Source organism: Leuresthes tenuis, unplaced genomic scaffold, assembly GCF_036924035.1.
Source record: "Leuresthes tenuis unplaced genomic scaffold, fLeuTen1.0.hap1 SCAF_15, whole genome shotgun sequence".
NCBI lineage: Eukaryota > Metazoa > Chordata > Actinopteri > Atheriniformes > Atherinopsidae > Leuresthes > Leuresthes tenuis.
In genome coordinates, this window is record NW_027325369.1 from 30,929,523 (window position 1) to 30,955,712 (window position 26,190).

General features: G+C 43.7%; 2 protein-coding genes across 6 annotated transcripts in view; both read left to right on the forward strand.

Annotated features, from left to right (window-relative positions):
- The first annotated feature begins 2,153 nt into the window (after positions 1-2,153).
- Positions 2,154-18,861, forward strand: c9orf72 (C9orf72-SMCR8 complex subunit). The gene is made up of 10 exons (XM_072365515.1): positions 2,154-2,308; positions 2,949-3,439; positions 5,339-5,434; positions 6,779-6,843; positions 8,628-8,700; positions 9,140-9,256; positions 11,927-12,162; positions 13,113-13,170; positions 14,079-14,188; positions 18,195-18,861. The coding sequence occupies exons 2-10, from the start codon at positions 2,993-2,995 to the stop codon at positions 18,379-18,381; spliced, it is 1,389 nt and encodes a 462-aa protein (XP_072221616.1). The 5' UTR covers positions 2,154-2,308; positions 2,949-2,992; the 3' UTR covers positions 18,382-18,861.
- Positions 18,862-22,919: 4,058 nt separating this feature from the next.
- The window catches only part of kiaa1109 (KIAA1109 ortholog), an 84,121-nt gene continuing 80,850 nt past the window's right edge, over positions 22,920-26,190 (forward strand). For all 5 annotated transcript variants that reach the window (XM_072364759.1, XM_072364761.1, XM_072364762.1 and 2 more), the window contains exon 1: positions 22,920-23,059. The gene's annotated coding sequence lies outside the window, so the exon portion shown is untranslated. The remainder of the gene's footprint in view (positions 23,060-26,190) is intronic.

Consider the following 26,190-nt stretch of genomic DNA (forward strand, 5'->3'; position numbering starts at 1 on the left):
CATCTATCATCCATCCATCCATCCATCCATCCATCCATCTATCATTCATCCATCCATCATCCATCCCTCCTTCCATCATCCATCCATCATCATCCATCTATCATTCATCCATCCATCCATCATTAATCCATCCATCCCTCCATCCATCCATCCATCCATCCATCCCTCCATCATCCATCCATCCATCCATCCATCATTCATCCATCCATCCATCCATCCATCATCCATCCATCCATCTATCATCCATCCATCCATCCATCCATCCATCTATCATTCATCCATCCATCATCCATCCCTCCTTCCATCATCCATCCATCATCATCCATCTATCATTCATCCATCCATCTATCATCCATCCATCCATCCATCCATCCATCATTCATCCATCCATCATCCATCCCTCCTTCCATCATTCATCCATCCCTCCTTCCATCATCCATCCATCATCATCCATCCATTAATCCATCCATCCATCCATCTATCATTCATCCATCCATCCCTCCATCATCCATCATTCATCCATCCATCATCCATCCCTCCTTCCATCATCATCCATCCATTAATCCATCCATCCATCCATCCCTCCTTCCATCCATCCATCCCTCCATCATCCATCCATCCATCCATCATCCATCCCTCCTTCCTTCCATCCATCCTTCCATCCATCCATCTATCATTAATCCATCCATCATCCATCCATCCATCCATCTATCATTAATCCATCCATCATCCCAGCTGGGAATCGAACCTGTAACCCTGTTGCTGTGAGGCACCACAGCACCGTGCAGCCCTGCTGAACCGTGCTCATGTGAAACAGTCGCTGCTGTTCCTTCTCCTTTATTGCTGGCTGCTGTCAGCACACGATGAGCAGCTAAAACGCTTCTCACGCTGTGGAGCGCACGTGTGAATGGGCAACAGTGGACATATTCCTCATTATCTGCTCGTTCTCTGGAGGTTAAATGTGCCAAAGAGGCTCTAAAATCATGTTTGTGTAATTAGAAGACAATAATAATGAAAGTGAAAAGTTGGCCTCGAACAGTGACACACTATTTAAATTCTTCCTGTTATCATGTCAACCTCATCATTTAATTTCCTCTGATGTCAAACCTTTAAGACTTAAGCTGTTTAGCTGTGAAGAGAGAGGAGAAAAGCCCAATAGACAAATTAGAGCAATAAAGGAAGCGAATGATTGGGAATGAAGACACGAAGACTTTCACGCATCAATCTATTGTGGATAATCAAACTGTTTACTTTGGGGAGCCTGCTGTGGAGTGGGAGGATACATAGATTAGAGGAGGTTTAAGAAAGGATTGGGCTCAGATACCTGGAAACCCAAAGATGGTAGCAGCTTGGTATTTGTAGCCTGTCTATAACTAGTTTAGCCTGTGAGATTCACAGTTCTGGATTGCAGCAGGCCACAAGAGAACTCAGAAGAAATTGAAGACGGCAGCCAAAGATTGAATGAGGAGAACAGACACGATCTGTGATCCAATGCATAGAAACTATTACAGGGACTGGGGCAGAACAGCACGATACATCTGTTTAAATGGCCATTTTGAGCTCTCTCTGTAACCGTGTTACATCATTTGAGCTGACTGTTTTGTTTGCGTGAGCAGTCTCTGAATCGCAGATGAGCCATTTAAAGCAAACAGCACCAATCTTTTGAGACCATTAGGAATAATATTGTCAATTAGTATGTGTAAAGAGTGTGGATGAATACACAGTGCAGAGTGCAGGTGTGGGGCTGTGTTGACTCCTCTGTGGATGTGTGAAGGGTGAGTATGTCCTCACTGTGTGGGAAGAAGAAGGATATTTCAAATTAGAAAATGTCAAACAAACCCAGTATAATAATAAACAAACACTTGAAGAAGAAGGGGGGAGCAGCTTTCTGGACTGAAGTCATGTGCCATTAATTTAGAGTCACACTACCCTCAGAAGTCCATTTTAAAAGGCAAACACGGCGTGTTTTGCCTGCAGATGCATCCATTTGTATGACCAGGTTTCATTTAAATGAATTTAAACACCTAATTTCCTGCAGGTGGTCGCTTGGAATGAAAATGACATCATTGACGTCCCGTCCACTGCCAGGCTTCGGCCGCTAGTGGCCGCTGTTTGCCGTTACCAGGGAATGACGTAGATGTGACGTACAAGGAAGTTTGAGGGTGCACAACAAAACTGCAGCTGGCTAATCACGCTTTAAGTTAGATGCTATGGCGGCACGCAGCGTGCGTACAATTGTGACTCAGAACTTCTGAGTCAGAGGTGAGATTTTAACCTCTACACCTCAAAGGGCAAAAACAACGAAGAAGTAAGTTGTAACGACGTCATTCGTTTGCTTTGACTGAACCGCTAGTAGCCGGCTAGCCTGAGTTAGCCGAAGCGTTGTTTACCAATAACCATCCGTACCGCCATTTAGTCAACGGATATTTAATACCAGGATACATATATAATGTGTGGATATATGTGATGTGTGAATGCAGTTAAGTTTTGTTTTCGTGCGGCTGTTTTTCTGTGACGATGTAAAATCATTTAGTAAAACAAGATGTCAAAGCTACAACCTGCCTTCGACTTTATTTAAGGTCTCACACTTTAAGTGGAGTGTAGTTTAATTAAATGTATTAAATATATGTGCAGAATCTGCCAGAATGCCTTGTGTTTTTTTAGGAAAGTTCACCCAAATGTGTATGATGCTAAAAATCCTGTGAAGAAGGGATTGTTCCTTCTTTATTTTCCAGAAAAAGAGAAGTAGCATCAGCTGACTTGAATATTTTCTCAAACAAATCACTTTCATTTCCGTTTCAAAGTTTTTTTTAACGTTTATTTGGTTATATTTCTTGTGGGCATCACTGATCTTTATTAATTGCAAGTGCTACATTTTATGAGTCGTTTCAGAGAGCTTTGAGTGAAATTATCGGACATAAATGTGTTCTTTTCTGTTTATGATGGAGGTTTACTGTAATTCACCGTGTGGAAGACTTCTCTGGGTGTCCCGATGTCTTCTGGCTGTCCTCCCCAATCGCCTGCTGTGGCTAAGTCTGAGGTGGCCGTAGAGGGGGAATGCCCGCTGCTGGCCGCCACCTTCGCCTACTGGGATAACATCCTGGGTCCACGTGTGCGTCACATCTGGACGCCAAAGGGCGACCAGCTGATGTTCCTCAGTGACGGAGAGGTCACGTTTCTGGCTAATCACACACTCAACGGGGAGATTCTGCGAAGTGCAGAGTGCGGCGCTGTGGATGTCAAGTTTTTTGTCCTGGCTGAGAAGGGCGTCATCATTGTGTCGCTCATCTTTGACGGCGAGCTGAAGGGGGATAAGAACACGTGCGCCTTGTCCATCATTCTGCCTCAGACAGAGCTGGCGTTCTACCTGCCGCTGCACACCGTCTGCGTGGAGAGGCTGAAGCACGTCATCCGTAAAGGGCGGATTTGGATGCAGAAGGTAGGATGTTATTCCTGCTGATCCTTTAAAATCCTGCATTCACGCTGGATTAAAGAAATTATTACACATTCTGTTCATTAAAGCGTTATTCAGTAATGTGTCACACTTTTAATACGCATTTGGATTTTCAGTAACACTGACATGATAATAATGTTAGAGGCTGGAGGAAGTCGGATAATCGGTTCTGAGGTGAGCCGGTAATAAAGGAGAGAAATCATCACATTTTCTTTCTGTTTGTTACTTTAACTTTAACATATTGTTATTTAACATATTGGCCGTGTTTCAGAGGCGGATTTATCTTCCTGTATTTAACAGTCATGTTTTCTCTCCATGTGTTTCTCTGAGTATTAATCTTTAGTTCTTTCTTTATTGTTCTCAGAAAAACAGGAAAAAGCTTCAGTGTTTTTTTAAATATGTGCAAACATGAATATAAATGCAGTATTTAAGGTAAAAACAGAGTTTTTTATCAGTTCTCAGCAGCTTTAAAGTGAATCTCTGGTCTGAGCTCCTTTATTCTCCAACACAGCCTGAACCCTCTGAGACAAGCTTTCTGTCCTTTCTTTAAGGAGTCTTCAGGAATAGTTCTCCAGGCTTCTTGAAGGACATCCCAAAGCTCTTCTTTGGATGTGGGCTGCCTTTTGTTCTGTTCTCTGTCAGATGATCCCACACTGCTTCAATAATGTTGAGGTCCGGGCTCTGGGGAGGATTCATCCCTCCATAAGACCTGTTGCCACTGATTTTCAGTCCACTTCTTGTGTCATTTGGCACAGCTCAGCCTTTTCTCCCTGTTTCCCTTCCTTAAGAACGGCTTCTTGACAGCCACCCTTCCATGGAGCCCATTTCTGATGAGGCTTGGGCCAACAGTAGATGGATCAGCTGAAGGTCCAGATGCATCTCTCAGCTCCTGTCAGGTCACAGCTGGATTTTTTCCTCTTTCTTAAGGACATCACTTTCAGATCCTGTTCATCTGCTGTAGATAGTTTTTTAGGCCTGACACTTCTTCTTTTGTCCTCCACTTGTCCAGTTTCCTCAAATGTTTTAAGGACACACTGCACACCATGCTGAGATATGCCAAGTTTTCAGCTAATAGCTCTTTGGGAATCACCTTGTTGCTGCAGAAATCCTATTTTCTGTCTGTCAAACTGTGTTTTCTTTGCTGTTTTTCATAGATGCAGCTAAAGAAATGGGAACAAATGATGTGTCTTTCTGACAGGCTGCTGGTAACTTCAGAAAGCTGGAGAACTATCACTCAGGACCACTTTAAAAGATTAAAGAAAGTCTGGCTGCGTGGAGGGAAAATATAAAGAAATGAGGAGTGACTCAGGAGTTTATATCACCTGCACTTCCATTGTAGGTCTAATATTTAAACCTGTTGTGGATATTTTCATGGTTAGAATCATAATGAGTGATATTATTATCATTAATTTTCTTCGTTCTTTTCATGTCTTTATAAATTAGATTTAGTTTTAAAAGATAAGATCAAAGTTGGAGGTCTCACCGGGTGTTTCTTTAATCTTCTGTAATTACTAAGCTTTAATTTTGGTTCATGGTGAACATCTTGAATGGGACGAGTGGAGGATTTCTGACCACTTCTGCCTTTTCTTCCTCAGATCCTGTTGTTGAAAGCTGCCTTTTTTCACATCATTAAATCAGCCATGAGAAAAGCTTTGTGCTCCGGTGCATACAGCTTCACTCAGGGTGCCTTTGTTGTTCTGAGCAGCTGATGAGATGCTTGTAAAATCAGAAAAAGCCCGTTGGTGTGCAGCTGTGATGTCTTCACCTGCTCCTCGTACAATAAGAATCGTCTGTATTTCTGCTGGTGGAAAACAGGGACACAAATCAGAAATAAGTGGCTGTGATCATTTAAGCTCACGATTGATCTGCTCTCTCTGACTTAAGGGCTATAATATCATCTCAGTTCTGGGCCTGGAGATCGTCCCCATCATGGAGCTGTTGGCCTCAATGAAATCCCACAGTGTGCCCGAAGATATCGATGTAAGTAACACACGTGACAGAGAAATCATGTAATTACTCGTTAACGTTTGAAGACGAAAGGCTTTTAACGATGTGCTAAATCATAGGTGTCAAACTCTGGCCCGCGGGCCAACTTTGGCCCGCAGTGTAATTATATTTGGCCCGCGAGGCAATTCCAAATTAATATTAGAGCTGACCCACCAGTATTATACGGCGGCAGCGCATTCAGCGCTTATACTACAAATCCCATAATGCTTTGCTGTTGTTTTGGCGCATCAATTAGAACAGAGGCAGACACGCCCCCTCCTCTGTGTCAGTAGCATCTATGCTAGCGGTCTTCTTGTGCACCCCGCCTCTCCCCCAGACCACACTATGACCTCAAACCACAGCTGTCACTGTTACCTACCAAAAAATGGCCAAAAGAAAGGCAGAAAATAGAACTTTTCTGGACAGGTGGGAGACAGAATATCTGTTTATGTAAAAGACAGACCTGTTTGTCTTGTTTGTGGAGCCAACGCGTCAGTAACTAAGGAGTAACTAAGGAGTAACTAAGGAGTAACTAAGGAGTAACTAAGGGGTAACTAAGGGGTAACTAAGGAGTAACTAAGGAGTAACTAAGGAGTAACTAAGGAGTAACTAAGGGGTAACTAAGGAGTAACTAAGGAGTAACTAAGGGGTAACTAAGGGGTAACTAAGGAGTAACTAAGGAGTACAATATTAGACGACACTATGAAACGAAACACCTGGACTCAGCTCAAAGGAGCCAGAAAGTAAAGGAGATGAAAAGAGGTTTATCTTATTTTATTTTCACATTTATTAGCCTGTGTAAGAAGCTAATTTTGACATAAATCAGAAGGCTGCAAACAGAAAGGAGGCATTCAATTTTTATTTAAATTTAATTTAATATGCCATTGATATGTTTTTATTATTATTATTATTATTATTATTAGCAACTCAGTTTCGCACCCCTGGACTTTAAAGTTCTATAAGCCTTGCTGGTTCAGTATTCATTGTTAAATCAAAACTTGTTGGGTTCCATATTAAAAGGTTCATTTGTTCAACCTCGGCTTTGTTCAATTTAAAATTTTGGCCCACTGTGTATTTGAGTTTGACCCCCCTGAGCTAAATGAAGGCTGAGTTCATGGCGTCGGGCTGAAAGTAACTGGAGGCCACACATGAAATCTATTGACAGAACCTTTTCTTTATTTTCCTCGTTGAAACGGCTTTTCTATCCCAGAGGTTTATCAGGCCAGATTATCAGTGAACAGAAGAGGCTGACTGTGTTTCTGCAGCTCGTCTTCATCTCCTTGCTTTCACACTCTGCTCTCCTAACGGTGACTCATTTGCTTTGCTCCTGCCGAGCAGATAAAAGACACCGTGCTAAACGATGATGACATCGGGGACAGCTGTCACGAGGACTTCCTTCACAAGTAAGCAATCCCATGCAGGCAAATGGAGACGGATGATGAACAATGGCCGTTTAACACCTGTCAGCCGTGCACTGATGACTGATGGCTCTCCACTTGGAGAGGGGGGGTGAGGGCTAAATCGCTGTTAAGTCTGGAGAGTCTGGGAAGTCCACTCGGGCTGTAGAGCTCTGAATTACTCAGAGCATCTGGAAAGCTTTGAGAATAAAAGGCTCTCTGAGGGATGTTTTAAACACTTTAAAGGTTTGGTTTTAAATTGTTATTCCAAGAATTTGCTCAGGAGCCCAGAATATGAATTATTATGTGAATTAAGATCACTTTGCTTATGTACAATAGATATTTATACACATAGGGCTGTAGTGATAAACTAATCTGGGGCGGCTGTAGCTCAGGAGGAAGAACAGTCGGAAGGTCGTGGTTCGACTCTGGCTACATGTCGAAGCGTCCTTGGGCAAGACACTGAACCCCTATACCCCTACCCTGTATCCATCAGGGTATGAATGTGTGTGAATGATTAGAAAGCACCTAGTTATGTGTATCCTGTGTAAGACGTGCTGTATGAATGTGGTGTTAGAAGCGCTCTGAGTGCTTTGAGTTAGACTAGAAAAGCGCTATACAAGTACAAGTCCATTTACCATTTACGATACGATACACGACATTCAGCCAATGTTTCGATACTATTTTATACGATTCGATATGATTTAATACAATCATTTTCTGAAAGATTTTAAAGGGACAGTGAGATTTAACATGACTCGTCGCTGATTGGACTGATGGTCCGACCTTTGACCCGGAAGGACAAACATGTTTATGTTAATATTACATCATCAACCTGCTTGTTTTACTTGCTAAATACCATAAACACAAATTCAAATTCCTCACTTTATGCCTTGCCACACAGATAAGTCTCGTTTTGCCGATCTCAGTCTTGTTTTGTGTTCCGTAGCTTATTCATAGTCTCGTTTTTGTTTCATTGTTAAGTATTTTTGATCCGCGCTTTGTTTTTTTTGGCCTTGTCTTGTTTTTTGTTCTTGCTCCCTGTTTTTGTTAATAAACCTTTTGATTTTGGAAGAACTGCATCTGGGTCCTACCTATCCGAACCGTGACATCTTCAGTGTAATCAGACTCATGTTTATGTTAATATTACATCATCAACCTGCTTGTTTTACTTGGTAAATACCAGAAACACAAATCCAAATTCTCTAATAACAAATAGTCTTTTTTTCATTTTTGAGAAGGAGCTCAAACAATAAATTACAACAATCCTACATTCTATAAACAGAAAAACCATCAAAACCGCTGAGCTATGCACTTTATATAACATTTTTATCAACTAATTTATCACTGTTTTGTATAATGTGACCCCCCCCCCACATTGTTTTATATAATGTTAATGTTCTGTGTTTTCACTTATTGTAATGTCTGACTTTTAAATAAAGTTTGCTAAGAAAATAAATAAATAAATATTATAATAATAAAAAATTATAATAAAAAAAGTCTATAAACAGGAAAGCCATCAAAACCACTGAACTATGCACTTTATATAATGTTTTTATTTTTATATAAATTATTTTGTATTATGTTAATGTTCTGTGTTTTTACTAATTGTAAAGTCTGAATTTTCAATAAAGTTTGCTAAATAAATAAATTGATACTCGCGGCTGAAAAATATCGGGAAACAAAATATCGATATATATCGCAGTATCGATAAATCGGAGCCGGTTAAAAGCTGTCGTTGATAATTAGAGGGATTCTTCTGAAACTAATTGTTTGTCTGTGTGTTTCAGAGCCATCAGCTCTCATCTGCAGACATGTGGCTGTTCAATAGTTGTTGGAAGCAACCCGGACAAAGTAAACAAGGTAAATTTCCTGCGTCAGTCGCTGCACGCAGACTTGTGTACTTTGTATGATATCTGAGGGTGTTTTGAATGTCAGTCTGACCTTCTGCTGAAACATGGAGGTTACAAAGGAGCTCAAAGCATTTCAGCATGCAGCTACTCGACAGAAAAGAAGGTGAAACTGTTCACAAAGAGCAGAGCAGCTGCTGCTTTTCTCAGTGAATATCAAAAGCAAAACACTGAATTAATTAGCAGGTCGAAGTGAAGCTACAGTTAGTTCAAGTTTAGTTAGTTTTCTTCAGATTTAACAGTTTACTTGGCAGGTTCAGTTCTCTTAAATCATGTGAAAACACAGTTAGGTACGGTAACCCAGATCTCGTCATGCCTTTCTACGGTGAGTGGTTGTGAATATGTTCCTTTTTGAATCATCCAAAGCAGAGATTGTGCCTGTGTTGTTGCAGATCGTGCGGACTCTCTGCCTCTTCCTCACCCCGGCTGAGAGGAAGTGCTCTCGCCTCTGCCGGGCCGACTCGTCCTTCAAATACGACACCGGTCTGTTCGTCCAGGGCCTGCTCAAAGTAAGCTGCATGTGTGCATGTTGTTCCCACCTCAGTTCAGCTCCAACAGGTCCAAATACATCCAGAGCAGCTGTGCAGCAACACCGCTGGGATACAGTTCAATGATCCTCTGTGTGAAGTTAGAGCGGAAAGCAGAGAGGATCATGGGAGATTGCAGCCCACCCTCTGTTTTCTGGAGCTATTCTCTGCTCGGGTGTAGAACAAATAGATGTAATAGATGTTCGACCGTTGGCAAAGGATGACACATCTCTCCAGCTGTCCACTCACGCACTTCGGTGTGCTGAGGAGGCGTCTGCTTCCAGTGCAGCGGTGCATCTCCATCATGCAAAAGATTGCTGTGAGGTCAGATTTCAGCACCGCGCAGAGGTGCTTCAGAGGATCTTCTGGAAATGTGGCTGAAGAAGTCCAGAGTGAGTAATGTGGACATTTGTGCCGCAGTGCATGTGTGGAAACCTGAGAAATGAAGCTGCCGCAGCTCTGCCTTCTCTGATGGACGGTCATTGGGTTTGAGGTCAGGGTGACGGTTCAGGGCGGCATCCTTTAGGAGGATTTTGGCTCGTTCTGTGGGTGGCGATATGGCAAAAATATCATATCACGATTTTTAAAAAATAAAATCACGATTTCGATTTTATCACAATCTTAAATTGAAAAGTGAAAAACAGACAGAAGTATTTTTGGTGGGCAGCTCGTACCGCGGCTCAACTACTTGAAGCAGGCGTTCGAACGCCTCCTTTTCTACCGATACTTTGCAAGATAAAAGCTAACTCCATCTGTTACCTCTTTCCATCGCTTCCTTGACTTGTCATAGGAGTGCCTTTGTCAAATGCCTGTGTTAATGTTGTCTGTTTTGGTCTTAGTTAGCTGCTGCTTACGCTAGCTGCTGCCTACGCTAGCCGCTGCTTACGCTAGCTGCTGCCTACGCTAGCCGCTGCTTACTCTCGCCGCTGCTAACGCTCGCCGCTGCTAACGCTCGCCGCTGCTAACGCTCGCCGCTGCTAACGCTCGCCGCTGCTAACGCTCGCCGCTGCTAACGCTAGCCGCTGCTTACGCTAGCCGCTGCTTACGCTAGCCGCTGCTTACGCTAGCTGCTGTTTACGCTAGCTGCTGTTTACGCTAGCTGCTGTTTACGCTAGCTGCTGCTTACGCTAGCTGCTGTTTACGCTAGCTGCTGCTTACGCTAGCTGCTGCTAACGCTAGCTGCTGCTTACGCTAGCCGCTGTTTACGCTAGCCGCTGCTTACGCTAGCCGCTGCTAAAGCTAGCCGCTGCTTACGCTCGCCGCTGCTTACGCTCGCCGCTGCTTACGCTCGCCGCTGCTTACGCTAGCCGCTGCTTACGCTAGCCGCTGCTTACGCTAGCTGCTGCCTCCCCCTACGGTGCCGGTGCCGCCGGGCTCCTCGCTGTTTGGCTCTCAGCATACTGTCTGGATGCTTCCTCTTCAAGTGATTGAACAGGTTCGTCGTGTTGCCACCCGGCATGCGAACCGTTTCTGTGCAAACTTTGCAAATTACATTTGTTTGCGTTTGATCAGTTGCGTAAAAATCCAAACCAATTCCATATAATGGAGGTGGCATTTTTTTTAGTGACCAACTCCTCCGTTTGGCTTCCAGCCACAGCTCTCCATGCGGCTACACACAAACAAGGAGGCGGGTAAGAAAGTGCGTCACTGCCTGTAATTCGCTGTGATTGGTCGGTCAGGTTGATGACGTAATACGTCTGGTGCATCAGCATAGAACTGCAATTTATAGAATGTGCCCGAGACGATCCCACGATCTCTGCAGTTTGACAGATCGTTACGGATCGTCTTCACGTTCCAATACTTTAATATCGTCATATCGCCCACCCCGAGCTCGTTCCCCACAAAGAAAGACACCAGAGAGTGGATCTGAGGAATAAAGTGTGGGTCTGATGCACTCTGCAGTCACCACCAGCCTTCTGTTTCTTTGACCTCATGGGAAACATCGAGGGCTGAAGGAACAGAAGCAGGAAAAGAGCTGCAGGGAGCGGAGATTACACACATTAACTAAAAATAAAAGTGCTTCAGATGCTGCATCTTATCACGAAAAGGATGCTGCATCACATCAGAGATAATCTGATAATGACATGACTTCATCATCACAGGAACGATGGGTTCGATTTCCTGACTGACTCTGAGTCTCGTCTCCTTCAGCTTATCAGATTCTGTAGCTCCAGTGAAGCATCTTGCCCAGTTTTCTTTAAAAAGCTTTGATTTATTGACCCTCCTGTTCTGAACTGGGTCTGACTGAGTCAGCAGCAGAGCAGCCGTGATGTGGCAGCTGGAGCTCTGACACTTTGTCTCGGTTCTGTTGCCTCTTCCTCTGCAAACTGGAGGCAAAGTCATGTTTATAACAGCTGAAAAGCAGCAGGTTGATGTACTTTAAAGAGCCTCTGAGGGGTCGATCAGATCCAGCTGTGTGTTATTTGGGAGAAAGATGCAACTCGGTTCATTCGATACGACCTTTTCTACGCCGGAGCCACAGGTTTGTTTACCTGGAAATGATGCGAAAGCTTAAATACTTTCAGACTTGTCACCTTGCTCTGCTTTTGACCTCGTGCTCGGTCTGTGTATGGATCGCTGAATGGAAGCAGCAGGTGAAAACGAAAAGAAGAAGAAGTGTTAATAGACCCGGTTTGCTTCTGTCGTCCTCAGGACTCCACGGGCAGCTTCGTGCTGCCGTTCCGCCAGGTGCTGTACTCGCCCTACCCGACCACGCACATCGACGTCGACATCAACACGGTCAAGCAGATGCCGCCGTGCCACGAACACACCTACATCCAGCGCCGCTACATGCGCTCTGAGCTGAGCGCGCTGTGGAAGACGGACAGCGAGGAGGACTTACCGCCGGACTCGGTCATCCACACCGACGAAACCTTCACCCCTGACCTGTAAACGCACGCCTGCCGTGTTTTCTTCTTCTGTTATTGTCAGAAAAATTCTCTCAAAATTAGGCTCAGAGTCGCTGGAAACGATTAACACAAAACATTTATTTCTTTTAAGAAAGAGACAAGTCCGCACAACCTGTCAGGAAGCTGCTCAGAGCTGTCTGCTAACAAAATGGTGCTAATGCTATTTATATTGTTTATGTTTGCTGGCCACACAGTGTTATGGGAAAAGGGACATTCAATGTTATGGGAAAAGGTACATTCAATGTTATGGGAAACGGTACATTCAATGTTATAGGAAACGGTACATTCAATGTTATGGGAAAAGGTACATTCAATGTTATGGGAAAAGGGACATTCAATGTTATGGGAAACGGTACATTCAATGTTATGGGAAACGGTAAATTCAATGTTATGGGAAAAGGTACATTCAATTTTATGGGAAAAGGTACATTCAATGTTATGGGAAAAGGTACATTCAATGTTATGGGAAAAGGTACATTCAATGTTATGGGAAAAGGTACATTCAATGTTATGGGAAAAGGTACATTCAATGTTATGGGAAAAGGGACATTCAATGTTATGGGAAAAGGGACATTCAATGCTATGGGAAAATGTACATTCAATGTTATGGGAAAATGTACATTCAATGCTATGGGAAAAGGTACATTCAATGTTATGGGAAAAGGCACATTCAATGTTATGGGAAAAGCTACATTCAATGTTATGGGAAAAGTCGCATTTCTCACCATTTAATGTTATGGGAAGACGAGTTCAGACAGTCAAAACACTTTTGCTTGCTACATGAGAACCAAAAGACAGGAGGAGGCCTCCCCCCCCATCACAGAAACTCTAATTCATGCAGCTTTTCTCATAGTATAACTATATAATTTTTCTAACAGTTATCAGCGTTTAAAAGAAATCTAACGTCACAACTCGTTTTTTTCCCTCAGAAATATCTTCCAAGACGTCATGCATAACGACACTTTGGTGAGGAATTTTATCGATGAGGTAAGAATATGGAAAAAAGGAAGAAATATATGTTTTAATGGTCACCAATTAGAAGAAAACATGTAGAAATAAGCAGCAATAATCTGAATTTTTATCATTCAGACAATAAAGAAAAAGAAGTAGAACCAAAGCGTTGTTCTAGAGCAGGGATGTCAAACTCCGGTCCTCGAGGGCCGCTGTCCTGCAGGTTTTAGATGTTTCCCTGCTTCAACACACCTGATTCAGATCAATGCTTCATTAGCAGACTTGTGCAGAACTTCACAATCTTTCGAAGAGCTCAATTTCATCTGAATCAGGTGTGTTGAAGCAGGGAAACATGTAAAACCTGCAGGACAGCGGCCCTCGAGGACCGGAGTTTGACATATGTGTTGTAGAGGTTCTGAAAAACCCAAATAAATACATCACTTGATTGATTTTTACTCACAGCTGTTTTCTGGTGGGTTTCTGCAGAAATATTTGTTTCCGAACGTCACAGTTTCAGTGAAAAGTAGAAAAGAAAAACAGAATATTTGGATTTTAATCATTGCAGAAGTGTTTAACGCACAAATGTCCCAAATATGGCAGATTTACTGTTTATTTTGACCTAATTAAAGCAAAACTACGGCGGTCACAGCAGGGTTTGAGACGTCGGTTTGTTGTGTTCCAGCCACAGCTCGTCAGTGTTGGCTCAGACCTGCATCAGTCTCAGAAATATGTGCCCTGATATGACTAAGAAGCAGAATTTACGCCCTCGGGGGGCTCACAACCCATCATTTCTCCCTGTGTGAAATCTGTCTCTGGGTTGCAGTTACAAGTTTTCCACACATCCGCAGCAACATGTTGTTTTCTCAAGGTTATGACGAGGAGGAGGGCGTTGTTTCGCCTTTTTTCCAGCCCGACCACTAATGGGCGTCCTGTGTCGTTCCCAGGTGTTCGTGCTGAAGCCGGGCCTGTCCCTGCGGAGCACCTATCTGGCCCAGTTCCTGCTGCTGCTCCACAGGAAGGCCCTCACGCTGCTCAAGTACATCGAGGACGAAACGTAAGAGATGTCGCTCATGAGACTTGAATCCAGCTAACAAAAGGGATTAACAGTGTGTCAGAGTCCTGAAGAGTCGCAGCAACACAGCACCGGTACTATTTTTGTAGCAGAGCTTCTCGTTTACTGAGGTGTGCGACATGCTTTGCTCAGCAGCTCCTTCTTCTTCCATTGATTTCCATTGATTTCCACCTCACAAATCGAGTATTCTATCAATTATCCCGTCAATCAGTTGGGTAACCGAAAAAAAAAGCAACAAATTTAAGTGTTGAACTATATGTCAAATGAACAAAACCAAGTTTGAGAGCCGTATTCGAATATTTTCGTTGTAGTTCTGGTGACATTTCAACAGAAATGAGCCACAATTTGTGAAACAGAAGTTGCCTCAGCGTTCCTCTGTTCTCTGCTAGCTTCCTTCTGTTCTCTGCTAGCTTCCTTCTGTTCTCTGCTAGCTTCCTTCAGCTCTCTGCTAGCTTCCTTCAGCTCTCTGCTAGCTTCCTTCTGTTCTCTGCTAGCTTCCTTCTGTCCTCTGCTAGCTTCCTTCTGTCCTCTGCTAGCTTCCTTCTGTCCTCTGCTAGCTTCCTTCAGCTCTCTGCTAGCTTCCTTCTGTCCTCTCCTAGCTTCATTCTGTCCTCTGCTAGCTTCCTTCAGCTCTTTGCGAGCTTCCTTCTTTTCTCTGCTAGCTTCCTTCTGTCCTCTGCTAGCTTCCTTCAGCTCTCTGCTAGCTTCGTTCTGTCCTCTGCTAGCTTCGGTCTGCTCTCTGCTAGCTTCCTTCAGCTCTCTGCTAGCTTCCTTCAGCTGTCTGCTAGCTTCCTTCAGCTCTCTGCTAGCTTCGTTCTGTCCTCTGCTAGCTTCTTTCTGTCCTCTGCTAGCTTCCTTCTGTCCTCTGCTAGCTTCCTTCAGCTCTCTGCTAGCTTCCTTCAGCTCTTTGCGAGCTTCCTTCTTTTCTCTGCTAGCTTCCTTCTGTCCTCTGCTAGCTTCCTTCAGCTCTCTGCTAGCTTCGTTCTGTCCTCTGCTAGCTTCGTTCTGTCCTCTGCTAGCTTCGGTCTGCTCTCTGCTAGCTTCCTTCAGCTCTCTGCTAGCTTCCTTCAGCTGTCTGCTAGCTTCCTTCAGCTCTCTGCTAGCTTCGTTCTGTCCTCTGCTAGCTTCTTTCTGTTCTCTGCTAGCTTCCTTCTGCTCTCTGCTAGCTTCCTTCTGCTCTCTGCTAGCTTCCTTCTCAGCCAACAAGCTGACTAATTTCCATCAAAATGCTAACATGAAATGTTCCCTTGTGTTTATTCCGCTCTGTAGACTCTGATTTTGCTCCTTGCTGTTGCTACAAATGCAAGTAAGCAAACAAACGCAGCACGTGCGCACGCTGTGCGACGGTAATAACTGTCCGTGTGAAATGAGGTGACCACTGAGCAGAACATCTGTGTGAAGATTTCATTTGTAGTCGAGTTAATCGAGGAATTGATCAACGCACCAAAAGCGTCGTGAACGGCCAGCTGCTGTTCATTTTCAATGTAAGCTGGCGTCGATGAGCGGCCGGCGTTGTGAGCTTCGTGAGCTTCAAGAGTTGAGAAAGACTCAACTTTATGCAAATGAGCAGTGACGCTACGCAACGACAGCCAATTAGGGCCGATCTGGATTCCGAAGGCAGAAAAAAGGCGGGGAAAAAAGGTGGAAAAAAGCGGGAAAAAAGGTGGAAAACGGCAGAGCGCAAACACAAAGAAGGCTGCCAAGAGTACAATACATGGTGAAAGAGGGAACCGATGTATGGATGGATTATTATATATATATATGCTAGTTGCTATACATATAAGCCCCTCCCCTTTGGCCGCTTCTGGCGGCAGAAGAAGTAGAAGCGGCTTTTGATATGAGCCCCCGGTTAGAGGCAAGTGAGAAGGTGATTCATCAAGGCTCAAAGTGCTAAGAGCGTCATTAATTAAGAAAGAGGGAAGGCAATTTCACCCGTTTTGCATCGGATGAGAGAGGAACTGGGAACAGGATGATGAGTCCTCTGAATCATCTTCTCCCTCTTTGTGGCACCAGAAAAATGCCTCGATGCACCTTGGCCCTGACCGGAGCTCAGCCGGGGCGGTGCACCATCATCCAAACATTCGATCAGTTTTCTCTGCTCCCCTCAGGCACAGAAATGAGGCTGCAGGTTGCAAGGTGACCTCGAGGCACACTGTTATAATATAAGGTTGAATTAAGCAGGTTTTAGAGCTTTAATAGCTATAAAACGTCATTTGTACAGCACAGAGTTACAAAAAGCTTCACGGTTTGTGTGCATGTTTAATTCAAGGTGAAAAAAACACTTTCACACATGAAAATAAATGTAAACCAGCATCAAATAATGGGAGAAAGATGAAGGGGAGAGCTAAAAAGGATGACCTGCTTGTTCCAAAGTGTGGGCGCCGCAGCCTTTAAAGGCTTCTGGTGGAATAATTAGGAGACCTTGATCAGATGATCTGAGACGTCAGGGATAAGGTCCCAGCAGCTCTGATATGAAGCCGCTCCACGCACGGCTTCATATGCTAATAACAGGGTTTTAAAGTTTCACTGGGAGCCGGGGAAGGGAAGGAAGAAGGGGGGAGACGAGCTGTGGAGGACCGAAGTGTGTCCGAAAATGATCGAGCGGCAGAAAAGGTTTGATTTCTGCAGCATTTATGAGATGAAGGAAGGAGACTGGATGAGTTTGAGACATTCAAAGAACTGAGCTGGAGGAAAGTTAGTGAAGTAGAGCTGAGTATCATCTGCAAAGCAATGGCAGGAGATTCCTTTGAAACTATTAAGTCCATCACACACATATATATATATATAGAGTATAAATGAATAAAACTCCACATATGAGGCTTGCAGATGAAGACATGTTTCTGTTTCTGTATTTATCAGACGCTTTTATCCAAAGCGACTTACAAATGAAGATATAACAGCTATATAAAAAGCTACCAATAAGCTCCATAGAAGGAACCCAGGAGTCCGACTCTGTCAGAGGGGACAGAGTAGAGATAGGGTGCAGGCATAGAAGGAAGTGCAGAAAGATAAAGTGCAGAGATAGAGGGGGGAGGGAAGTACAAGGTAAGTGCTGGGATAGGAGATGCTCTCTGAAGAGCTGGGTTTTCAGGAGCTTCTTGAAGATAGACAGGGACGCCCCTGTTCTGGTAGCGCTCGGTAGGTCATTCCACCATCGTGGGACGACACATGAACAGAGTTTGGATTGTCTTAGGCGTGGTGTAGGAGCTGCTAGACGACAATCCTGGGACCAACGGAGGGACCCAGTTGGGACAGAAGCCTTTGCAAGAGCATTCAAGTAGATGGAGCCGTTCCATTAAGCTCTTTGTAGCTAACATCAGGGACTTGGATCTGATGCGGGCGGCTAAGGGCAGCCAGAGGAGCTCAATGAACAGAGGGGGGACGTGTTCTCAGACATGAAGTGTCCAGTGCCAGTGATCCCAACCCAGTTCTGTAATCTGCTAATAAGAATAAAGATAATGGCATTTCCAGATGCTTTAGATTCTGTCCATGCTGGAGAAGCTCCTTCATAAGCTCCTTCAGTTCATCTGAGACTCCCCAGTCCTGCCCGGAGAGAAAAGGCCTGAAGGTTTTCATGCCCCCGCCCTCCCTGGTCATCGCTCCAACTGGGCTTGACTCATCTCCTTCTGTGCTCCACAGCACGTCTCCCTGACCTCCCCCACCATTCAGTGCAGATTTCTCCCTCCCTCCCGTCTCACATGTTCAGATTAATTATCTCTCCATGCATAAATAAAGTCCTGAGCAAAAACCTCGCTCCTGGGACCAGAAGAAGCGTCACCCGTGTGCTCGTGTGAGAGCATTAAAGCAGCCTTATTATTTATCCTGCTGCCAGCAGCCTGAGATCTAAGGCTGTTTCACAGGTGCCTTGACAGGATTGTTTATTCTGTTACCGTCCTGCAGCAGCATCAATAATTCACCGCGGCGATGCGTCCGCATGCACAGCTGCAAGTTGCACGGTAGCCCAATGTCTCCACTGCTCTCTCCGCAGGCAAAAAGGGAAGAAGCCATTTCGGTCGCTGCGTAACTTGAAGACGGACCTGGATCTGAACGCGGAGGGAGACCTGAACATCGTCCTGGCGTTTGCGGAGAAGCTGAGGGCCGGGCTTCACTCGTTCGTGTTCGGGAAGCCGTTCTTCACCAGCATGCAGGAGCGAGACGTCCTCATGAGCTTCTGAGCGCTGTCACTCAGCCGCACTTTGAGTTCTGGATGTTTCGCTGTGTTCTGTCAGACCGAGAGTATTATTTCTGCCTTCGATCAATCTGAGGCCAGACTTCACATTATTGCTGTAATGAGCCATTAGATTTTCATATATTTTCTTCATCAATGTGTGTGTAATGCTTAAAGAAGACTTATTCCAAGCTGGCTGAATTATTCATGTGCTCCATGCCTTCTGTTAATCGTGAGTCTGGCTTAATTTATGGTGTTAAAATTGGCTGAGGTGCCCACTGAGGCATTTTCAGTTTAACTTGAAATATTTATTAAACGATGAGCTATTAGTTGCTGCATTATACAACAACCTAAGTTGGCCTTTTAAGCTTTTATGAACCTCTGGATGGACTTTTTCCAGTGAACGTGTGTGCTGGAGAGGAGATGTCAGAGCAGATCTGTGCATGTATCTCAGCTTTGTTATTAAATGTATTTGCTTTGATCACAACCCGGTTATCTGCCTGTAAGATTATCCGCTTTTACTCCAAACACAAACTTGCTTTGATCCTTTGAAGACCAAAGCAGATGTTTCTTTGCTCCATTTTCAGACAACACAATGAGTGATGTCTCTTATTTTAGATTTAAAGGGACTCGCACAAACCTGAAGCAGTGGATGGAAGTTAATGGGTCCGCCGCAGCTTCTTAAATGGGTTTAAAAGTTGAATCACACCTTCTGATAGCAGCCGAAGCTCTGACTCATGCCAGGATTAAAAAGCTGAGATTTCAACTGGAGTCCCAAAAAGAAAGCTGTGAAATGTTTAATCACATGACATGAAATTCAAGTGAGATGGTGATTATTATGCGTCTTTGGACTCCAACCGGGCCGAATATCTCATGAAGGCATTTTGAGATAAAACAGCTTTTATTCCAAAATGTACTCTTAGATTTGTCAATACAAACAGAAAAAGTCTTAAACTGAGGTCAAATGTATGTTATATTCCACCTTTTTACTGTTTATTTAGCAACAACTGGGCCAGAAGGTGAGTAGCAGCCAGGTGCTGCTGATCAATGCACTGATTAATTGATCATCAGTAAGTTTGCTGCTCTGCAGCATTCAGGTGTGTTTTAACACGATGCCAAGGAGGAAAGACATCAGCAATGATCTTAGAGAAGCAATTCATCAGTCTGGGAAGGGTTATAAGGCCATTTCCAAACTATCTGGAGTCCATCATTCTACAGAGAGAAAGATTATTCACAGGTGGAAAACATTCAGGACAGCTGTCAATCTTCCCAGGAGTGGACGTCCCAGCAAGTTCACCCCAAGGTGAAGAAGCCCAGAGCTACATCTCAGACTCTACAGGCCTCAGTTAGCATGTTAAAGGTTAAAGGTCACCCCAAGGTGAAAAAGCCCAGAGCTACATCTCAGACTCTACAGGCCTCAGTTAGCATGCTAAAGGTTAAAGGTCACCCCAAGGTGAAAAAGCCCAGAGCTACATCTCAGACTCTACAGGCCTCAGTTAGCATGCTAAAGGTTAAAGGTCACCCCAAGGTGAAAAAGCCCAGAGCTACATCTCAGACTCCACAGGCCTCAGTTAGCATGCTAAAGGTTAAAGGTCATGACAGCACAGTTAGAAAAAGACTGAACAAGGATGGCTTGTTTGGAAGGGCTGCAGGAGAAAGCCTCTTCTCTCTAAAAAGAACATGGCAGCACAGCTTAGGTTTGCAAAGCTGCATCTGAACAAAGCTCAAGACTTCTGGAACAATGTCCTTTGGACAGACCAGAGCAAAGTGGAGATGTTTGGTCCTAATGCACAGCAGCACGTTTGGAGGAAACCAAACACAGCATATCAGCACAAACACCTCATACCAGCTGTCAAGCACGGTGGTGGAGGGCTGATGATCTGGGCTGGTTCTGCAGCCACAGGACCTGGGCACCTTGCAGTCATTGAGTCCACCATGAACTCCTCTGGATACCAAAGTATTCTAGAGTCAGATGTGAGGCCATCTGTCCCCCAGCTAAAGCTGGGCTGAAACTGGCTCATCAACAGGACAAAGATCCCAAACACAGCAGCAGATCTACAGCAGAATGTGGGAAAAAGAAAAGAATCAAGGTGTTGCAATGGTCCAGTCAGAGTCCAGACCTCAGCCTGACTGAAATGCTGTGGTGGGACCTTAAGAGAGCTGTGCAGAAACCAATGCTGCAAACCTCAATGAGCTGAAGCTGGAGAGAAGAGGGCCGAGATTCCTCCACAACCATGTGGGGTTCACTTAGTTTTCACACACTGTTTGAAAGGGATCTTGCCTTTAATATTCAAAGAAAATATCAACCAGATGCACCACTTATCATTAGGAATGTTTAAGAGCTTTGTCTGTTTGTTCTGTTGAGTTTAAAGATCAAAATTCATCACGAAGCCTTTAAAGTAGACGTGGTTTTCTGGAAACGACAACATCTGTGAAAAGTCTGCTTTTCCTAAAGCCGTGCATGAAAAGGCAACTTTAAGATCTCTGCCTGTCTATAACTGCCTCAAGCAAGAATGTAATTATATGTCCTCTGGAGGGCCTTGAAGTGCTGCATATTTAAAACAAGATGAGAATGAAGCAAAGTGAAGGAGTTGTTAATTACTAACAGAACATCTATGAGGAATACATCAAGGACGTCCTTCAGGAATTTAGCTGAAGAAATATTCACAAGACTGGGAAACAAATTCAAGCTAGATGCAGATTCTTTTAAGGCCACAACCAAAATAGGTTGGTCTTTAGGGGGAAAGCTTGATGGGCAACCTCTGAGAAAACGTTGTTGTTGTGACTGGATGAGAGCATAATAATGTCTTATGTTAATGAGAACGAGGAGAGGAGGAGGAAGCCTGGACCTGTTTTCTGCTACGCTCACACTGAATTGTTCCTGAACATTGATGAACACTGTGGTGAAGGAGGGATGATGGACAGAGGTGTGATAAAGAGGCAGAGAAGGGCAAGCAAAAGATCAAAAGATTAACAGAAGGAAAGGAAAGGAAAGGAAAGGAAAGGAAATTAAACATAAGGAAAGGAAATGTAAGGAAAGGAAACAAGGAGAGAAAAGGAAACATAAGGAGAGGAAAGGAAACATAATGAAAGGAAAGGAAACAGAAGGAAACATAAGGAAAGGAAAGGAAACAAAAGGAAAGGAAAGGAAACAATGAAAGGAAAGGAAACAATAGGAAACATAAGGATAGGAAAGGAAACAAAAGGAAAGGAAACATAAGGATAGGAAAGGAAACAAAAGGAAAGGAAAGGAAACATAATGAAAGGAAAGGAAAGGAAACAAGGACAGGAAACAAAAGGAAACATAAGGAAAGGAAAAGAAAGGAAAGGAAACACAATGAAAGGAAAGGAAACGTAAGGAAAGGAAAGGAAGAGAAAGGAAAGGAAACATAATGAAAGGAAAGGAAACGTAAGGAAGAGATAGGAAACTAAATTAAATGAAAGAAAAATAAAGGAAATTAAATTAAACTAAACTAAATGAAACAAAACTAAATTAAATGAAAGAAAAATAAAGGAAATGAAATTAAACTAAATTAAATGAAAGAAAAATAAAGGAAACCATTACCAAAGAAAAGAAAATGAAACAAACAAACTAAAATGATGAATCACTGAAAACTCGTGAAGCAAGAAACTTAATAAACAAAATAAGTGCTGACGCAGCGAAGCTGCAGCAGATAACCGGACACTCCCCCCTGAGCTGGTCCTCAGACTGAGCTCTGGGATCCCAGAGTACCTCTGACACCAGTGCTGCCTTCACCTCCCTCATCCTTTCATCTTCCTCGTTCAGCCCTTGGTGTTTCTCGAGCTTCTCGAGCCACAGAGGAGACTCCTCGGTATCAGACACCTCTTCAGTTGGAGGTCCAGGAATGGACTAAAATCCCCGGGTTTCAGCTGCCGGAGGCACTCACTCATTTGTTGTCTCCTCCAGGGTAGTAGCTCTGATGCTGACTAACCCAGCCTCTCCACTTCCACCAAGTGTGCAGTAATATTATCTGTTTTCATGTATTTTCTTCTTTATTTATGTATTTGTGCATTTTCTTTGAACAGGTTCTTTTTTTGTTTTTGTGTGTGGATAATATTTTAACCCCCTGATCGCAGTAAACATACTACTTCGATGTCACCAGCCGATACATTCTACTTTCTGTTTCAATATGACATATATGACAGCAGAAAGCTACAAATATAAAAGAATATGGATCCTTGTTTACAATACTCCCCACTAAACTTATGGGTGCTATGTTAATTCGCATTTTGTAAATAATTGTATTTGTTGCAAATCAAAGTTACACTATTTTTGCAGCAAATAATATGTTGTTATTGTTGGACTCCAACAAATGTGAGCTGTTTTTCTCTTGTGAAATTAAGTTATATCAAAACAGCGCTCCGTAAATCCTACCGCTTTGACAACGTTGGTACTGATAGGTCGAAAAACCTGTCAATCAAATGTGGGCGTGACCACACACACAGTGCTCTGTAATTGGTCAGTTTCTGACTTGCCGCTTATCCTTATTGGTCAATTCGCTGACCGCTCTCGATAGAATAGGAAGAGATGTTAACTGGCCGTCTGCCATGTAAATATTGAACAGAGGATGCTAGCTGTACCTGTGTCCGAAACGACAAAAGGACAGCAACTCGTTCATAACTGGAGCAAAGATGAAACCGCCTGCTTTATTGGAGATATTAAGGTATTTCACAAGCAGTAACGGAGTTGTTTTCATTTTACTATAAAAGATAAGTCATAGGGTGCGGCCTGCTATCGTTAGCTTGCTATGCTAACGTTCGCGCTAACGTTATTGTAAGCAGCTAGCTTACTTATTCTGTTATCACAAACTGAAACTTAATGAGCACAGGCGCAGGCTTGTTGTTGCGGACGATTGGCAGTGTCTTGTAGTGCTGTCACAGCGCGTTGTTAAGTGAAACTCATTAAAAGCAGCCAAGGCTGAGGATGAGTGCAGGAAATGACAAAAAACTTGGGATTGGGTGAGTTATTTTTGACATGTCTCTGGATTCCAGATTGCATTTTAGGTCAATGAAAGTGTTAACCTAGAAAACACCTGATCGTGTTGAACTTTATCTCAACACATAGTATTTTGTCTGGTGGTATGTAGACAAGCTTTAAGCTACATCCATTTATTTGGGTTATATTTTTACACCACAGCTATATCACTGTAACTCATAATGGTCATATGTGTATGTTTGTGTTGTCAAAAATGGGTGTGAATAAATATCGTTGATGTAAACAAACTTGCTCTTCAAGTTTGTTGCAAGGTGCAGAGATTTGTGTAGTCGGTGTAGCATCCGTGTTGGCTCATGGTTTGTGGTCCTCAGGTGATCAAAAGGTGAACCTCAAACTGCACTGATGTGTGAACCAAAACAAAAAGAAGTTGAGCTTCCGGGTATCTGTTGTGAGTCACGAACACCTCTGCTGCTGCTGGAATGGCAGATCTGAACTTGTATTTCAGGAATGGACTGAAGCGCATGTGGTTGTTGTACTTTAGGGCATATTTACCTCAAACTAAACAAGCACTTTCCACCTTCCTAATTTTCCTGAGTAATCCAACTCAAAAGCCACAACCGAAGGGGATTATCATCTCACACGTTACAGGAGTCTCTTCTCCGTGTCAAACCTTTCCATCTTGTGTTAAATTACTCTAGTTGGATCTAACGGATAAACACACTGTGTTTCTTAAATGTGTCTTTGCAAAGCGGATATTTAGAAAGTGTGGTTTCTGTAAGAGGAACGGTTTGGTTTGGTTTGGTTCTCAGTGGTTTTTACAGCTAACGTCATTTGAGGTGGATTAGTTGCGGATTTGTGTTTGTGTGTGTGTGTGTATAGTATTCAGGCTTTTCACTCCTAAGCGTGGGCCGGCTGAGGTCGCAGCAAACACACACACACACACACACACACACACACACACACACACACCCTTCACCAGCCCCCCTGCCACATGCAAACAATATTAATCCTTCTGTTGAGGCAAAGTTCACTTCAACTCATGCAGCCAACGACCCCACCACGTGTGATATGTATATATTTCACACTATATGGCCAAAAGTATTCACTCACTCATCCATATAATTCAGTTCTGGTGTTCCAATCCCTTCCATGGCCACAGGTGCATAAATCCAAGCACCGAGTCATGCAGACTGCTTCTACAAACATCTGTGAAAGACTGGCTCAGGAGCTCAGTGGATTCCACCGTGATGGGAGGCCACCTGAGCAACAAGTCCAGTCGTGAAGTCTCCTCGCTGCTAAATATTCCAGTCAGCTGTCAGTGGTTTTATGACAGAGTGGAAGCGATTGGGAACGACAGCAGCTCAGCCAGGAAGTGTTCGGCCACGTTAACTGACAGAGCGGGGTCAGAGGTCGCTGACTTTCTGCAGAGTCAGTCGCTGCAGACCTCCAAACTTCATGTGGCCCTCAGATTAGCTCAAGAACAGTGCGTAGAGAGCTTCATGGAATGGGTTTCCATGGTAACTGCATCCAAGCCACACATCACCAGGTGCAATGCAAAGCGTGGGATGCAGTGGTGTAAAGCTGCCGCCACTGGACTCCAGAGCAGTGGAGACGCGTTCTCTGGAGGGACCAATCACGCTTCTCCATCTGGACACCAGGTCCATAAAGACTGGATGAGCCAGTTTGGTGTGAAAGAACCTGACCTCAGCCCGATGGAACACCTTTGGGATGAATTAGAGCAGAGACTGAGAGCCAGACTTCTGTCCAACAGTGTCTGACCTCACAAATGTGTTAAAAGTTCCCATAAACACACTCCTGAACCTTGTGGAAAGCTTGCCCAGAAGAGTTTAAGCTTTGCAAAGGTTGGGCCGACGTCGTATTAAACCCTGTGAATTAAGAATGAGACGCCACTTAAACTCATGTGTAAAGGCAGATGAGTGAATACTTTTGGTGATATGGTGCATATGTCATGTTTTGGCTGGCTTGTATAGTCAGGTTCAACACTTGAACGTGACACATTTCTCTCATAGTTTAAGCAACATTACTTTTTTATTTCCATCCATCACAGTTTTAAATTAATCTAGAAAAGGACAGGAAGTGTAACTCTGAGCAGCTCGTCTGGTCGGTGCTTTGTGACGACACGTTTCGACTGTCTTTCTGCCACTTAAGAGTCTTTCTGTTCCTGTCTTGCATGCACTTCTCGTTTTTAATGTGTCGACAGACTTGGCTGTCCTGCTCAGGAAACTGTGAGCCCTCATCTTGAACTCTGGAAGCTGATATTTTTTTATTTGCTCATGTGAAGGTATCTTTCTGGGTAGTTCTCTGAGTTGGAAGGATCACGTTGGCTGTTTTTGTGGTTAAAAAAGGCTCAAAGATGCAGTTTATCACCCAGTTCTGGAAAGTCTCAGCCTGGTTTGACTCTCTGTCTGTGCAGTGTACAAATAAGATTGAGGAACTGGTGAAAATAGCCATGAAAGTGATCAGCAGCCACATCCCTCCACTCTTTATATGAGAGTATAGTTTTAAACCAGTTGTATTCTGAGTTATGAGTTATTGCCACCCGTTTCTTCCAGTTTCTGCTGGACAAACGAGTCCATAAACAGGTCACTTGTGTGTTTTTTGTCCTTTTATGGTCGCTTTACTTGTCCTTTTGTTGTTTAAATCTATCAGTCAGTGCTTTTAGAGTGTGTTGTTCATTTATTTAGTCTGTGGGACGACTTCTTATCGTCACTCTTTGCTGTTGTCCGAGCCAGATTTCATCTTCTCACCCCTAAGAGTGAAATGTTTGTGATGCCAGCAGTCGTAGCTAAAAGCTCCCAAAGATGTAGATGAGTCAGTTTCCTGAATTTCTGCTCATCG

Coding starts and splice junctions, on each gene's coding strand:
- c9orf72 (XM_072365515.1), top strand. CDS start 2,993: ATGTCTTCTGGCTGTCCTCCCCAATCGCCTGCTGTGGCTAAGTCTGAG. Junction 6,844..8,627: donor CACGAGGACTTCCTTCACAA/GTAAGCAATCCC, acceptor TGTGTGTTTCAG/AGCCATCAGCTCTCATCTGC. Junction 13,171..14,078: donor TGAGGAATTTTATCGATGAG/GTAAGAATATGG, acceptor TGTCGTTCCCAG/GTGTTCGTGCTGAAGCCGGG.